The 16734-nt window shown below is 41.4% G+C and overlaps 1 protein-coding gene across 5 annotated transcripts in view; it reads left to right on the top strand.

Annotated features, from left to right (window-relative positions):
• dab2ipb (DAB2 interacting protein b) overlaps nt 1-16734 on the top strand; it is a 91153-nt gene that overhangs the window by 20101 nt on the left and 54318 nt on the right. Inside the window, exon 1 of one of the 5 annotated variants that reach the window (XM_086053359.1) lies at nt 2168-2275. The exons of 3 other annotated variants lie outside the window; for them this stretch is intronic. Coding sequence is in view for 1 of the 2 variants with exons in the window: in XM_086053356.1 (XP_085909482.1) it covers nt 9178-9301 (124 nt within the window). In the remaining variant the exon portion in view is untranslated. Of the gene's footprint in view, nt 1-2167; nt 2276-9121; nt 9302-16734 lie in introns of those variants that run through there. One more of the 5 variants, XM_086053356.1, reaches the window with a different exon arrangement.

Raw genomic sequence — 16734 nt, 5'->3', positions numbered from 1 at the left:
GGATTGGCCAGGAAAGGAAGAGAGGTTGGGGTGGGAACCAAACAGAAAACAGGAAAGACAGGAACATAAACTCCGCTCCCTGAGGTTCCCCTTTTTCCCTTCAAACGTACCTCACTTCCTGTCACGTGATCCATCCAAGCCACAACAGGGATGCTATTTTTAAGGAAAATGATGTGTCTCTTTGTTGAAGCAGCTGTCTGTGCACTGAACTTTACCTCCTCCTCGTTTTCCTCCTGGTGAATGTCTACTGTTCTGTAGTGGATGAACAAAAAAAGACATTCTTAATCTTTCTACTTCCTCCATCTATGTGGGAACGTCTTAATTGCCGGGCGGGATAGGAGGGGAGATATGTATTTGTGAACAAAGGAATTAAATTTGGATCTATTAAAGCTATTTCTAGCTGGTTGCAGTTTGTCAAGCGTGTGCTTTTGGTTTAGTGTGCTACTAGTCAATGGCATGTTCTGTTTTATTTTGGTAGGTTTCAAGTTAGGAATGAGTATCGAGCCAAATATAGTAAAATTATTTAATTAATTAAAAAAAAATGTAAAAACGGTTTCGGTTGATTCTTCTTTTGATAGTGGCCATTTGCTATGTGCTTGTTTGACAATGAGGGCTACTGAGTGGAGAGTGCTGCTACATTAGCTTAGCCCGAGCTATCCGCTAACTAATTAGCCAGCAACTAACCAAGTTGAACTTTTTTGTGACCAAAAGTCTGTTATCAGGATCTTCTGCAAGGGGTGTCCATCCTACTGTGCTTTTTAGGGGTGCGCAATGATTATGCAGAATGCTGTTAGCTTCTTGCTAGCCAAATCCTACATTAGATTACATGACATTACATGAGATTTCAAAGAATGTGTTTGCACTCTTGCTCTGTTTTCAGTCCACTTAAAATGCACATGGCCATTTAACAAATTACGGCCATTGTTAATGTCAACAATGAAGCCTCTGTGGCTGCATGAGAAGCCGTGAATTCCTCAAATTCCGACGTCAGAACACAGAGTATTACTCAATACAATGAGTGGACAACTAAATCCAATATAATGCTCCTACAGTCTTTTTGCCTCAATGTCAAACTTGTTGTGTTTCAAATGTTGCCATGCAAGATGGCCTTTAAATATCATACACGCAGATTAAAAAAGTTAGTCACCCCTTAGATCCTTTTTAGCGGTGCTCGGACATTTTATTGTAAACCAAACTGTGTCTGCCGAAAGCCTGAACTCCGTACTAGTTTCAGGATGATGTTTGCCTCAGAGGTACTTTGGCTGGAAGGGATAAAAGGCTAAAGCGCTCAATTGTAAAAGACAAACGGTTGGAAAAAACTTCTTCAAGAAAATGAGCTAGTGCATTTATTTATACATGTGATTCACGTCCAGATGTGGAATGATTAAAAATAATTAACGACGGTTATTTTTTTCCAGGTTCAGACAGGTTTAAAGCAATATAAAAATCAAAACTATTGGAATTTGTTGTTGTTTGTTGGGATTATAGTACTAGTTCAAGAAATATGACAAAAAGTACACCATTCATGTGGATGTAGCATGGGCGTGAATTAACAAAGTTACACTTTAAAAATAACACAATTTGGGGTCAAAAATGGACCAATCCACTAATCGGGTCAATGTAATGCACCTTCTTGCATTGATTTGCACAAAACAGCCACATTTTTGTTTTTCTTTTTTTGTACAAAACTACCCAATTTTTTGTTGGGGTGAATTGAACCAAGTAGTGGATCGGCCCAAACTTTAATGTTATAACTTTGTGTAAACTTGTATAAAAGAAGTTAAAGCAAAAATGTTTTAGCTAGATAATTTTAAAGTGTTTCTTGCTGTGTAGTCCCTTAAAATTTAAACATAACATCACAGCCCTTTTGCTTATCTTTCAAGGGGAAGTGGAGTCAAAAATAGTTGTAACTAGTGGGGCCGCATAGAACATATTCTCAAGGATTTTTGGGGGCTTGATTTCCCTTTAAGGCGAGAAAAGCTGCTTTGAAACTAAGATAAGTCAAAGTTAGCCAATCTAGCTGGTTTCCCATTGTAAAATGAGAATTTCTCTTTTTACTGCTTCCTTCTTTTCCCTCCTCCTTAGCTAGCATGTTGTCTGCCAAGGGTTGGGGGGATTTAAAAGGCACTTGGCTGCTAGATTAAAAACGAACAGGATTACGGGGAGGAGGAGAAGGAGGAGGAGGTGGAGGACAGCGGCTTTTATTTTTAAAGCGTGTGCTAACATGCGTGAGCTCTCCGTGGGGATCAATGAGGTCTCTGTCTATCTGTTTGGGGTAAGGATGCGCTATTGTCATTTTGGTGCGTGTGTCACGTGTACATTTGATCCGCGCAGGTTTGATGGAAACGGATTTCTGCCACATAAGCGTTCTTACCGTAATCCCGACATTGTTGTCTCATTGTTTGACACGTGACGGTGTCAAAGTGACGCGCTTGGTAACTGCTATTTACACGTCAGCAGATTGCAAAAACCGCTGGATTATCTTTTTTTTTTTCACTTGTCGATTGATTTGAGTTGTGTGCTCATAGCGATTAAATTTTGATTACTTGACCGCTGTAAACACTCAGGCAGATGTTGCAATCTCTCTGTAGTCTACTTAAGCAGAATTACAGATACTTGTGTAAAAAAAAGGGAGACTATGGTAAAGTTTTAAGAAACACAACAAAATAAAATGATATGAATAAAATGATATGAAGTGGTTACAAGTGGAGTTAGGAATGTGACATAAACCATTTCTAATACACTTCCTCGGGTCAACACACGCCCCCCGCCCCCCCCCCACACACACACACAAAAAGGGGGCGAGGGTGCAATAAAATGGTTAATATATAATAAGTAATCTAACAAGTAATCCGTTATAAACCTTATTTTCATTACTGACATTTCGAGATTGTTAAAAATTCCCAGTTTAAATTGACCCATTGACCACAAGCTTTAAGACACAAACATAATGATAATAATAACAATAATAACAACATTGACGACAATAATAACAATAATAATAATAATAACAATAAATTGTAATAAAGTTCACAATGGAGTTGATATGTGACACAAACCATGTTTTTCATTTCAAGACTTTTGAATTATTAGACATCAGGTCAAATTCACCCACTTAAAAGTTTTCACAAATGCAAAAAAAGAAAAAAGTTGGAATGAAATGTGATTTAATAATGGCACAAAACTGCTATAGAATTATTCATATTTTTAATAATAATAAAAAATATTTTATAATAATATTTTCCTCATTTCTGACACTTTGGCAGTGTCAAATTGACCCAGCAACCTATAAATTGCTGTTGCTGGGAGGAGGACACGACAGAGGCAGCTTAACAGTTGAGATTAGAAAAGCCCACCGAGGAGGGAGATAAAAAGTAACCCGTGTTATGATGCAGTGACCTCCGGCTTAACGTTTAAATCCCCTTGCAGCCATCCTGTCATTTTTGGGTCTGACTAAACTTATCTCACGGTATTAGAATTGCTTATTTGGTCAGTAAAAAACAGAAGTCTCCCTGGAAGTATGTCTATATCCACTACACATCCATGTTTTCACCTTTGGAAAAGTTCACGGGGAAAAAGGCAGGCTGGAATTTGTTTGGATTTGTGCATTGCCACCTTTTCCACAAGGCGGAGCTATTGGACTGCACTCTAAAGTCCATTTAACCCTTTTGCTTAAAGTCTCAATGGGACCCTAAGCAAAATGTCTGCCAATATTCATTATTGATAATACATACACCTACAATGAGGTCATTGCAGCAGTGTTGTCCTACTGTCTTAACTCATTTGTTTTTTTTAATTAACTAGTAAGTGGGGTACTGAATATCATCAAGGCATACTAAAAGTAACAAAAATAAACTAGTATTGTTTTTTGTTTAATTGAAAGTATTATTTGTGGTTTAGAATGCAAAACAACCAATAAAGATATGTAAAAGCAATTTAAAATGTAAAAAAACAACAAAAACACAATTTAAGGATAATAAACAAAGTCTCAAGCAAATCTAAACAGAAGTACCCAAAACAAGGTGACAAAAATTGTTTAAAAACAACAAATTACAAATTTGTACACATTTTTAAAATGAGAGATGCACGAATGGTTTTTATGTTAATATTTTGGAAACACCATTCATGTGAAAATAAGAAAAATGAAAAAAATTGGAGAAAAGTGTTTTTTACAGGACAGCGACGATATATGAATTCATTTCTGAAACGTTAGCTATAAATTACAAGGCATAGTGAAATCGGTATAGCGCAAACTTTCATAGGCCAAACTTAAAAACAAAAAATTAAAATCTCAAAAACCATATAAACTATACAAAAATAAATTAAGGGACGCACAAATCTATCTCTGATTAAGATTTGCAGTAATTTTCTTCGGTTTCATGCAAACACCTGAGGTCCGCCGTACTGTACCTTTCTTGACATTTTTGTTTGATGACGCAGGAATTTTTTCCCAAATCAAATAAGTGCTCTAGCTCAATAACGGGTTGGTAACCAGCGTTACAGAGCAAATGCAGTTTGGGGAGTCCTGGCGGTAACCTCAACGATTCAGCGTTTGCTGGAAATTACGAGGAACCCTGCAACAAAAGGACTTCTCGTCATTTGCAGACGCTTCCTGACCACGCGGGCTCTGTGTTCACCTCCGGCCGCTCGATGGCTAAATAAACAACACCGAGCACATTCTGCACGAGGCTCTCTTATTGATACGGGAACAATAGAGCTGAGAGTTAGCGATCGATACGGCTTCCTTTGCATCTGTAAGCTCTTAATCACTGATTTTCAAAGTGTGCTGTAGCTGTACGCTCGTTCCCTCCAGGAGAGCACAAAAGAATCACTGCCTATTAGTCCACTTCAGTTGTATTAAACTTGAACGTACAATACATTTGCCTTTAATCTTTCAAGTTTGTTCTAACTTGTTATTAATCTATTAATGTGTTTTCATGACATGATTGTTAAATTTTGTCAAAATACTAAACACCCTACTTCTTGTCTTGCCAATTAGTATGTTTTGTGGAGGTAGCCAGTTCTCCTGTAAGTGAGCCATAGTTAACCCTGCCTCACATACTGTAACTAGGAGAGAGTCTTCTACTTGCGGAAGTGAAGCTTAGAGTGTTGGGGTTTAAAATCAAGCAAATGCAAAGGATTAAATAGCATTTTTCACTCAAGGAGGAAGCACGTCACACGCTTGTCAATTATTGTGGGGATCTGTGCATATGGTGCATGCAGTGGACACACTGAAGGGGTTTACTTGCATAAGTGAAGCCGAGCGTGTATGGGAGGGACAAGCAGTTGCAAATGAAATAAAAGCATTTTTCACTCACGGAGGAAGCACTTCATACACTTGTCAATTACTGTGCGGATCTGCGCATGTGGTGCATGCAGTGGACACATTGAGGAGGTTGCAACTAGGTGAGATGCTTCTACTTGCACAAGTGAAGCCTAGAGTGTGGAATAAAACAAGAGGCTGTAAAAGCAATCAAAGTGTTTTTCAGTCATGCAGGCCGCACTTCATACACTTCTCAATTACTGTGTGAATCTGTGCATGTGGCGCATGCAGTGGACACATTGAAGGGGTGGCAACTAGGCAGCCCAGTGTGTGGAAAAAAGTAAGCAGTCATAATGGAAAAAATAATTTTAACTCACTTCATCCACGTGTCAACAACTGTGCGGATCTGCTTGTGGCGCATGTAGTAGACACATTGAGATTTTGATAGCATGTACTCTTAGCTGAGCCAACACTAGCTAGCTTATAGTTAAAAAAGAAAACAACGACATGCGACATGTAATGCTGCATGACCCCGATTCGGTCCCTTGGCTCTCGTCCACTTTACAAGAAATCGTCGGAGCACCCACAACAGTTGTCATTGCAACATTTGCTCCAGCTCACTTTTAGTGTTTGGTTGACTGTCTTGGCGTTGAAGCAACACTGTCATATGTCAGTTTTTGTTGATTATGCCTTGTGTACAAAAGCGGTAGTGTTTTGACAAACGTCAACCACATTTCCCATGCGCGCCAGCGCGTAGTGTTGTGAAATCCTGAGAAGTTGGACTGAATTACATTTCTATTTCCAGTGGCTGAGTGAAAGATGAATAGCAATAAGGTAATTCATCTGATTTTGTTTTAACAACACTTTCGTGTCTTTGTTTGTATTGGGGCTTCTGCCATGACGCCAGTGATAGCACGTAGACGATCGAATCGACTTCCGTCCTTATATCTAAAGCAGGAAGTGAGTATGCCGTAAAGCAATTCAGGACATTTGTAATTTTTTTTTGTGTGCCAGGGTTGATCCCATCCTCCTCAAAGTTGCTTAGTGCCAGTAAAAAATGATACAGGGCATGACAAAGTCCCATTCAACTGCTTGTAAGTCAATATTTCATCAAAAGAATTGTGAATTTTTTTTATTAAGGTCGATTTCTTGCCCGGTGCTGCTTTAAAAACCGCTTGCCTTAATGTAAGAGCATGCACAATGTCTACAGGGCAGGCTTGTTTCATGTCCGTGCTACCTGCTAACGGTGCCGCTAAGTAACCTCCGGAAACAGCGCAGGCTGTGTCAGATGCGTGGGCTACGATAACACTGACAAAGACGCCGCACAGGGTGGAAGGATAGCAGACTCTTGACTGATACAGTATCTGGCATGCCTGTTAGCCTAGCGAGCAGAGAAGGACTGAAGAAGAGTTTCAAACGCCAGCGTCGTTTAGGGGCAATTGCCGTGTCCGATCTGTCAGTGTTCAAACAGCAGATCATTGCCAGAGTGGAGATGTTGGCGTGACAGCGAGTCGAGGATGGTGGCTGGTAATATTCCTCTTCTCTCTGATAGAGTCACAAGTTAGCAAATTCTTAGCTTGACTTTACCCCCTCCTCTTGCACCTGTACATAAGAGCCATTGGATAGGGAAAAACCCAGCTTGGAAGTCCAATGTGAAAGGGGTTTCTGATATGAACTTCAAAGCATGCAAATTCATGTGTAACTTTTGACCTGCTACCTTGAAAGACTACAAATTTGTGAATCTATTTCAAACTCCTGTCTGGGTACCTGACACATACCACAGCAAGCAGGGAAGAATACGCCTTCAACCCAGTTCACACGGCAGGATTTTAAAATTGTCGGGCGACTCCCAAACTCTGAGAGACCCCACACGCGACGAGAAAAAAGATTGCGCGTAGTACAGTTTTGAACGTACCGTGTGTGGTGTGCAGCCACACGGCAAGATCATCATATCACACACGTACCGATTCATTCACGGACGTTCTCATGTCAGATGGAAAATGTGGCAAAAGCCCTCGAGATTAAATGAGACTTCAGGGTAAACAAACATGGCGGATGAAGAGGCAGCAGGGCTCTCGGGTTGGGTCTTGACGGCGGCTCTCATTTGTGAATTATTTTTATTGGAAAAAAAGTGACACAAAAAAAGATAAAGAGATTGGGCTCTGTTGCGCCATGACTGTTTTGATTTTGGATTCCCAACGCGCTTCCTCGCCGCCCCGTCACCTCGCTTTCTGGTTGGCTACATCTCACTGTCAACCGGCTGCGTTGCGTGCTCGTTTGTCCTCGGGGCACACCACACGTGGTGCGAGGCCGCGCCAAAACAATCCAACAAAGTTGAATATCCCCGATTTGAAGTCAGACGTCCTCCCGAGCGGCCGAGATCAGTCTGAGCATACCACTCACTGCAGCCTGCTAAGATTATCTTTAGAGCCATTACGAGAGTCGGCCCGGCCTACGATTGTCGGGAGGGGGGATTCGGGGCTAAAATCTGTCCGATTATCCTGCCGTGTGAAGCGGGCTTTAGATGGGTAGTGCTGCTGATGCTACCTCAGAAGCTGGCAAGTTTGTGGATCAACTTCAAGTTACTCACAGGGCAGAGAACAATGTAAAACGCTGCTTTGAGGCCAGTTCGAAAGGAGCTTCTGATGCTACAGACAAATCCAGAAGATCTGCGGGTCGACGTCAACACTCTCCAATCCCGTGTTGATACGGAAGGGTTTCTGATGTGACCTCAGACGTTTTGCAGAAAATTTTCAGGTTGACTTGAACCCTTTGTCCTTTTGACAGTAGCTTACCCACAGGACAGCAAACAGGGAAACACAACTTCGATGGGCAAAAGAGATTCGGATGCGACCATCGAAGCTATCCTGCATCAGTTCCTTAGACAAAGTCACAACACACTGGGTTGGAGTCAACTTCGGCTAACAGTGTGAAAGGAGTTTGTGATGCCGGCAGATTTACAGGTTGACATTGACCTTCCCAATCCTGTCAAGGTACCTTACACACAGGACAGCCAACGCACAACCCGGCTGTGTTAGACTGTGAGAGGCTTCTGAAAGTACCTCCAAAGCCTGCAAATTTGCGGGTCGGCTTCAATGCTACCTGCACGTCGACCAGGCAAAAAGGCGGACAACTGCGGGGTTTTGACAAGCAGTGTGAGGGGGCTAAAACCCAGATCATGATGGTTACTTGTTAACTGGTCTCACGGGCGGAGGGGCGCTTTCCTTTCAAAGGCAAACAGACGTGTTCCTCTTCTCTACGCCTTCAATTAGAGCTTTGTTGAGCAGCATGACCTGTATGACTGGAAAGCGGCCCCGAACAAAACACCAGTTGCCATTTTATCTTGTAACCAAACCCATTTACACTTCACATCCGTAAAAGCATTGTTCTCTATTATCTGGTGTTGATCGTTTGAAGTATTCCTCTGCCCTTATTTGCTTCTCTTCTCAGTCGCATGCCCGCTTCCTCTTTAATACAGAGAGAGTTGTTTTGCATGTACTTTTACTGCGTTAGTACAATGGGATCTTTCTGTGTCGTATCTAACAGGCAACACTGGCTTTTTTTGTCTTTTTTTTTTGTGATAAAATTCCTTCTTTCTACCACATTGGGAAGCTTTCCTGCCCACCAGGATACACGCTCACACACGCAGTATTCCGGACCTCTGGGATAACACTGTGGGAAACTTTTTTTTTTTTTTGGAAGTGGAGGGGTGGGTGGGAGTGTTTTAAAGGTGGAGCTGCAGGGACATGCAGGACACGAGCAGCTGCAATCTCCTCATTCTACCCTGTGGAATGTTTGTACAATGGAGGAGTTTCAGTGCAGGAGTACTTTCCTATGAGAACTTTTTAAAAATTTTTTTACACACACTGAAGAGGACTTGAGTTTGTAACAGACTGCAAAGTAACAGCAAAAAGATGGCCGGGATTGCCAGGAAGGGATCCGGGAGACGGTCGTACTACTACAGATTCCTGGGCAAGTCCCGACTGCAGCGTCAGCGCAGTCGCTCTCGCAGTCGAACCCGGCCGGCTGCAAGCAGGGGTAATAAACGCCATCTAGTAAATGAGATCTAGTATAGTGGTTCTCAACTGTTGTCACTCTGGGACACAAGTGCCAAAAGTACTCACATTCTGTACTTAAGTATGGATACCTATGTAAGAAAAGGCTGTAGTGGAAGTAAAAGTACTGATTCAACTCCTATACATAAAAGAGCAGACCGAAATGTTCCAAAGTAACAACATTTTTCTCCCCGTTTTGCTAAATTGTCACAACAACAACAACACATTTTGTTCAACGGTATGTCGTTGTTTATAAACGAGCTAAAAGTACACGTTCACATAGCTTTACTAACACTGAACTAATGACTTTTACGTAACTTTACGAATGATAACGACTGAATACATTTTTGAACGAGCTGATGGTTTTCGGCTGGCATAAGACACAAGGCGTTCACTTGCGCAAATCATTCTTGTAGCAACATCAAGCAATTCTCTCACACACGATGATGGATGGGGTACATGTGTGTTTCTCTTACTCAGTTGCTATCCTTGTTAATGCTTCCCAGTTCACGGTCCTCTACCGAATGCATATCGCTATGCAGGGCATCCGTAGCCAGAGAGTGAGCTGCAGTGTGTTTGTTCATGGACTAGCCACTTTCTGTCCCTTACCTATGTTACATGTAGGAACTCCGTATGGCATCGTACACGGGTACACCAAATACAAGTACCATTACACCTCAGGTAATAATGTGTCCGACGCAAGCCTTTGGAAAATAATTTCCAAATAAAATACAAGTCTAATCTGTGGTATATGTTAAATGTTTCTCTGTAAACAGAGTCCTCGGTTTACAATGTCAACATAATCCTCATTTGTCCCAAAGGTGGACTGTGCCATATTCCATCAGTCACCTAAGATAATGTAGTAAATATTTGTATGAAAAACACTTCTCGGCCATAAATCTTAAAACAATACAATAAAAAAGAAAAAAGAAATACGGCACTAACTGAGACACGTGATCACATTCTTATACTACTGCAGAAACAAGTTTGTGGTGGACTTGATTGTCAGGCGATAATTAAATAGCATATCCTTAGCCTAATAGCATCGTTTCCTAAGTGATATTTGAATATTTTCAGAAAACAAATTCAACAAACAAGAAAAGTCTAGTTGCCTTGTGTCAATATTTGCAGATTACCATAACCTTGATGATTTAGAATCTACACAAAGAAAAACACCACACAAAACGCAACCCGTTCGTATTTTCAGTTGCTATTGTGACAGTAAGCTAAAAATGACTTCATGTCCAATTATGCTGTTAGGCTAATGATATACAGTATAGGGTGGTAAGGTATTTAAATATATTTCAGTATGAGTATATCTTCCTGTAGGTATGGACAGAATATGACTACAGTACAGTATAATCATTAGTAATACAGTGTGATAGCTAAAAGCTACTCTATAATTATCATACTGTAATGTATAGGTATTAATACAGTATGCTACGATACAGTATGTTAGCTATACAGTATGATAACTATACAGTAAGGACAGTGAACTAAAAAAATAGGTATGTCAGTACCATCATAAATCAAGGACCCCCCCATGTGATTTTTAACCACCTGTTAGTCACACGCCCAGAAAGGGGCTGCAACCTACTTTTGGGTCCCCCCAATGGAGTGATGGAGTGATTTAAAGCAACAAGCATTCATTTCACTGTGGCTCATGACAGTTTGGCGTTGGCATTTACATGCTGGCGCTACCTCGCGGTCGCCTTGGCAACAATTGACAGGCGATAGCTCGGGGTCAACCTGCCTGTTCGGGGGGGGGGGTGAGTCAATGTGTTTTTGTGTACTTGGAGTCTATAAGCCTTTTCACACTGGCTATCGAAGCTGGCTTTTCCTGTGTTGTGGTTCTGTGTGAAAGGTAAGAGGCACAATGAAAGTTGAGGTAGGGCCATGACAGCCCCTTTCCAAAAGCGGCTTTTTTCTGCGTCGCTATCTGTGTGATAAGTACTGATGTGAATGAAGGGTTGAAGTTGGCCTGCAATTTTACCAGTTTCGGGGTGGTATTTTGAAGCTCTTTTCACACTGCATGTCATGCCATCTTAAAAAATATAGTTCTAAAGTCTACTTCAAAATCTACTTAAGTATAGTAATGAAGTAGCAATTAGCGCTACAGCGGTGTCATCTGATTTACCTCAAATTAGGAGGTACACACTTGAAAACTTTGAAAAGTACACACTCAAGGCTGTCGTTAAGTGTTTGTTGGCTCTGTGAAAGATGAAAGAGTAGCGTTAAATGGTTGTATCGGGATCATCCGTGCAGAAATAGCGCACTTATAAAGAAAAACACACTTTGCCTTGATCTTAGACCACCGTCGGAGCCTTAATCTAGAGATTCGTCTCGCAGGCACCTCTTCGCGTTCCTGCGGCGGCCACGTGAGCTCATGTGTTATTGTTTTTGTGTGCGCGCGGATGGAAAGTCTGCTATCAGTCGGCACTGTTTCCCCTTTCTCTCTCTCGCCGGTTTGGCGATATTTGCATAGCACATGACACCGTGTACACCGGAAAAAGTGGGCCTGAAAAACAAGGACAAAAAGTCATTCATTTAGGTACCTGGTACTTAAGCAAAATTATCTGCCGATAGAACAGGAGTGTTTGACTTGGCAAGTGAACATACTGTAGTAAGCCTAAAAAATGACCACTAATGTCTTAAAACTAGTGTATTTGTACTACCTACCCCTATCGTATTATGGAACGTATCACTGGCACTTTTAAGTTAAGTTAAGTAATAACGACATCTAAATAGCAAGTTGTATTAGCTTGATTTTTTTTCTGGAAAAAATTAAGCTATGATCTTACACAAAAACTGCCAAGTAAGAAGAAATATATTAGCAATTATATACCATTACACAGTGAAACACATGGAGCATCAACACGCACAAACAGCATACAAAAATTTACATAAGCATATACTCTCTCTATAAATAGCTTGGCAAAGCTTTATTATTCTACTTCAGAATTTCCTCATGTTCAAATGTAAAGCAAAAGCTCTTGCGGGATGTTCAAATCCCCCAAAGAAGTTCATTATTTTGAGCCAAGTATCTTTGTGTTTTAGTCGCACTTATTTTGTTCCCTAGCTTGGGCGCGTTCCCATGCAGGGAGAACATTATGCAGTCGAAGAAGAGAAACCAGACAAGTTCGCCTTTAGCTGTGCTTATGCAAACCTGTTTTGTCTCAACATAGAACAAAATGCAGGCTACATCTCATGCTTGCTGTCTGTTGTCATGGGAAGTTGAGGCATGTACCGGTAACTCAAACACGGTCCCAGAGTTTGAGTGACCTTCTTCTTTGGGGGATCCCGTGCTTGCTTCTCCTTATTCAACGAATAGATAACACCTGATACAAGCAAATCACCATGACTTCACTAACTCTAGTTTGTGAATCAATACAGCAAAATCATCTGAATCCGGTAACCTGAGTCAGTGAACTAATATAGCCGAGTCATCTGAGTTTGCAGTGTTTCCAGTGAGTGCGCTAACTCGGTTAAATGGACAAAATCATCTGGTGTCCACTATCCTGAGCCAGTGAATTTATACAATAGTAATAATCATCTGAGTCCACTCTGCTTCCAGAGTCTGTGAACCATTTCACCTAAATGATCTAAAAAACCGCTAACTCAAGTTAGTCCATCAATCTCACCAAATTGTCCATCGTTGTGTTTCTGGTGATTCCACTCACTTGAATCGGTAAACCATTACAACGAATCATCTGACCCCGACGTGTTTCTGGTGAGTCCACTAACTTTCATCAATAAACTGATGAAACCAAATGACCTGAGTTTGCGGTGTTTCCAGTGTGTACCCTTCTTTGATTCAGTAAACCATTACCTGAATCATCTGACTCTGCTAACTCGAGTCGGTTAACCAAATGTCATGTCATGTCATCTTCCAAACCGCTTATCCTATACAGGGTCGCGGGGAGCTGCTGGAGCCTATCCCAGCCGTCAATGGGCGAAGAGTCGGTTAACCGATACAAGCAAATCATCTGAGTCCAGTTGTTTCCAGTCAGTCCACTAGCCCAAAAAAAACACACAACGGAATCATTCGAGTCTGCTAACTCGAGTCAGTGAACCAATATAACTGAATCATCCAGAATTTCAAGTTACCATCCTTCCCTGCTGTCTCAGCCCTCAAGCCTTGGGTAAATGGTGGAGACGGTCCAGAGGACTTTGTGCTTTTTCTGAGCACGGCCATAAAACTGCAATAACGGTGACAGGTGCAGGCTAATCCTGTCTGTAATCTATAAATATGGAATGAGATTACACAGAAGAGCAAGGCCTTTCAAAGGGACGGCGTGCACAGTTGCTGGTAAATCGCGATAGATTTCGCATTGACATGAATTTCCTCTTCTTAACATCAACCACTTTTTCCTCCAGCAACTTTCTGTTGAATCCCCAAATTCGAGTCAAACAACCGACACAGGAGAATCGTGTCCGAGAACCGATACTATAGCGAATCATTTTGAATCCATGGGGTTTCCAATGCGTCAAATAACTCAAGTCAGTGAACGCATACAACCCAATCATCTTGAGTTTCTGGTGAGGTTCCCGTTAGTGTGATAACTCAAATCAGTGAGTTGATTCAACACAACTGTTTTGAGTCTGTTGTGTTTCTGGTGAGTCCGCCGACTTTAGTCAGTGAACCGATTAATCAGAATCTTCTGAGTCCATAGTGTTATAACCAAACTGTCTGAGTCTGCAGTACTTCCACTGAGTCTCGAGTCACAGGACAAAAATCATCTGAGTCCACTAACTCAAGTCATTAACATAAAAAAAAAAAAGAATCATTTGAGTCTGCAGTGTTTTCAGTGAGTACTCTCGCGTGAGTCAATCGACAAAATAATCCGCATTGCCTCTGTGAACTCCACTAAACAGACTCAGTGAACCAAGGAAAGCAAATTCTCATGAGTCTGTCGTTTTTATGGTGAGTTCAGAAACTCTAGTCAGTGAACTGATACAACAGAATTTTCTAAATTTGCAATTTTTCCAGTTAATCCACTGCCCTCAATCATTGAAGCTACACAACACAATTGTTTGACTCTGGAGTGATTCTGGCGAGTCCAATCACTTAAGTCAGACAACCAAATAAACCGAGTCAATTCAAGCCGGTTTGAGTCCACAGTGTTTTTGATGTGTCTGCTAAATTGAGTCAGTGACCCAATCGAGGTAAATCATCTTGAGTTTGCTGTGTTTCAAAGTGAGAACTCTTACGTCAAGTGAATCTTTGCACTTCTTTATCAGTCTATTGTCTTGAGTAAATACTACATCTCACGGGTCAAGAGTCCGGCACATTGTCGTCGTGCACACAAAGAAATCCTCTTTTGCACACGCCAGCATGTATTTTATTTCATTTTTCACGCGAGCCATAAAGCTGGACAAAACTGTGCTTGAAACGTGCGCTAAGTGTCTTGTGACCTCTATTAAACGGATCATCATTCAAGCGATGAGTCGCTAATGAGACCGCTCTTTGGAGGAGCCCAAATTGCATCACATTGCATTGTTCCGTGATTGACATTAAAGCAACGCATTTAAATTCAAGAGGCGGCGCGCAAACCCATCGAGGCGGGTTGTCTCGCACCCGAAAGGTGGGCGGGAGTGAGGATTGGTGGGGACAAAGAATCTTGCTGATAGCTGTGTGATTTTTTTATTTTTTATTTCATTTTTCCGACCGCACATCTTGTTGGCCCGCAGTGGATCTAAACAACGCGCCCAAGTTTTGACAGTTACTCAAGTCATTCTGTCAGGCAGACAGATCAGATTTTGTGTGTGTGTGTGAACTCATACTTCTCAACCACTGAATTATAAATTATAAATGAAGGGAAAGGTAATGTGTCGGTGTACGGTTAGGGGTAGGATAAGCGTTATATTCAGGGGTCAGGGTAAGAAGTGTAAGAGTAGGGTATGTCTAGGAGTTGGGAGTAGGTTTAGGATTTGGGTTATGGTTACGTTGTTAAGGGTAGGAGTTTCGTTAGGGTTAACTGAATGGGAAGGGCTGAAAAAACAAAAAACACCTGCAAATGCAGTTCATCCATGGAGTAGAGTTAAGGTCAGGATACCCAAAAAAAAGGGGTCTCGTCAGACCCTTCAAAGTGAAACTAAATTGCCGCATCATACCCATGATGATTTAAAACTATTGGCTGCAACGTCGGTCAGTGATGGTGTCTGTGTGTGTGTGCCCTGCAACTGGCTGGCGACATTTCGGGGTGTAGTCTGCCTTTCGCCCATTGTCAGCTGGGATAGGCTCCAGCACCTCCCCGCGACCTTGTACATGATAAGCGGTTTGGAAGATGACACGACATGGTTGCAACGTTAGTTGTATTCAAGTAAAAAAATCCACACAAGCGAGACATGCCACTTAAAGCGGACGTTAACCACAAAAAAATCTTTGCGATGATATGCGCCTTCACTAGTCTAAACGTGGCATTCTGATTAATATTGCATTTGTGGAATATGAGTTAAGCAGCAAAATCCACCCATTTTAGCCATCTCAGGGGCGGCCATTTTGTCACTTGCTGTCAACTGAAAATGACATCACAGTTGCTCAGGGCTCAGCTAATGACCAATCACGGCTCACCTGTTTTCTGAAGTTGAGCCATGATTGGTAGGTACCTAGTGGGCCTGATTTGAACATATTCTTGAAAAGAAAATTTTAGGTTTGACTTCCTGTTTAGTAAAGCAAAATAAAATTCAAAGGAAGTAAAACTACTCTCCCTTTGACAGACACGTAATGGAGAGGGTGCACGGCAAACGGATTCGCAGAGTGATTCTACATTCAAATGATTATTGTGCTTGCTCGTTAAATAGAAATATTCAACCTCTGCATTTGAATTTGTAGGAATATTTTCTGGAAGATTTTAACTGAACTCCAAATTACAGCAAAAAAAACCCAACAACCTGCAAATCTTGGAAGAAAAAAAAAATCACCTTTTTTTTGCCATTATCTAACGAAAGTGTACTGAGCTTGTGGGATCACTTCCATCATGAAAAATATTCCAAAAACTCCAAAAAATAAGCAGAAAAGCTTCGTCACTGCGGAGTGTCTATTTTAAGATAGAAGTCAGACAACTTCAAAGTGTGCGTGTCTTGTGTTCCTGTCATAACACAAGACTCCTCATTCGGTTTGGAAGATATTTTTTCAGCCCTAAGGGTGTCTTGTCATTGCGAAGAAGCTGCACTCAGACTCTATGCTGTTTATTATTTTCACACCTTTCTTTGCATTACCGGTATACAATACACTGTACCTGTCCCACTATGGCGTTTTTGCTTCAACATCTTGCCTTCATTTTCCTCCTTTTTTTTCCCCATGAAATGGAGCTGCTGTTGGCGGTTAAAAGCAGAAAATAGCAAAGCAGTTATCTACCAAAGTGACAAATATTTGCCTCAGGTCGTAAAAGATGAAAATGTTGGTGCGCTAAA

The sequence above is a fragment of the Filicampus tigris genome, chromosome 15 (genome assembly GCF_054856515.1).
Source record: "Filicampus tigris isolate MCC_2025a chromosome 15, RoL_Ftig_1.0, whole genome shotgun sequence".
NCBI lineage: Eukaryota > Metazoa > Chordata > Actinopteri > Syngnathiformes > Syngnathidae > Filicampus > Filicampus tigris.
This window is presented reverse-complemented; position numbering and strand designations above follow the sequence as displayed.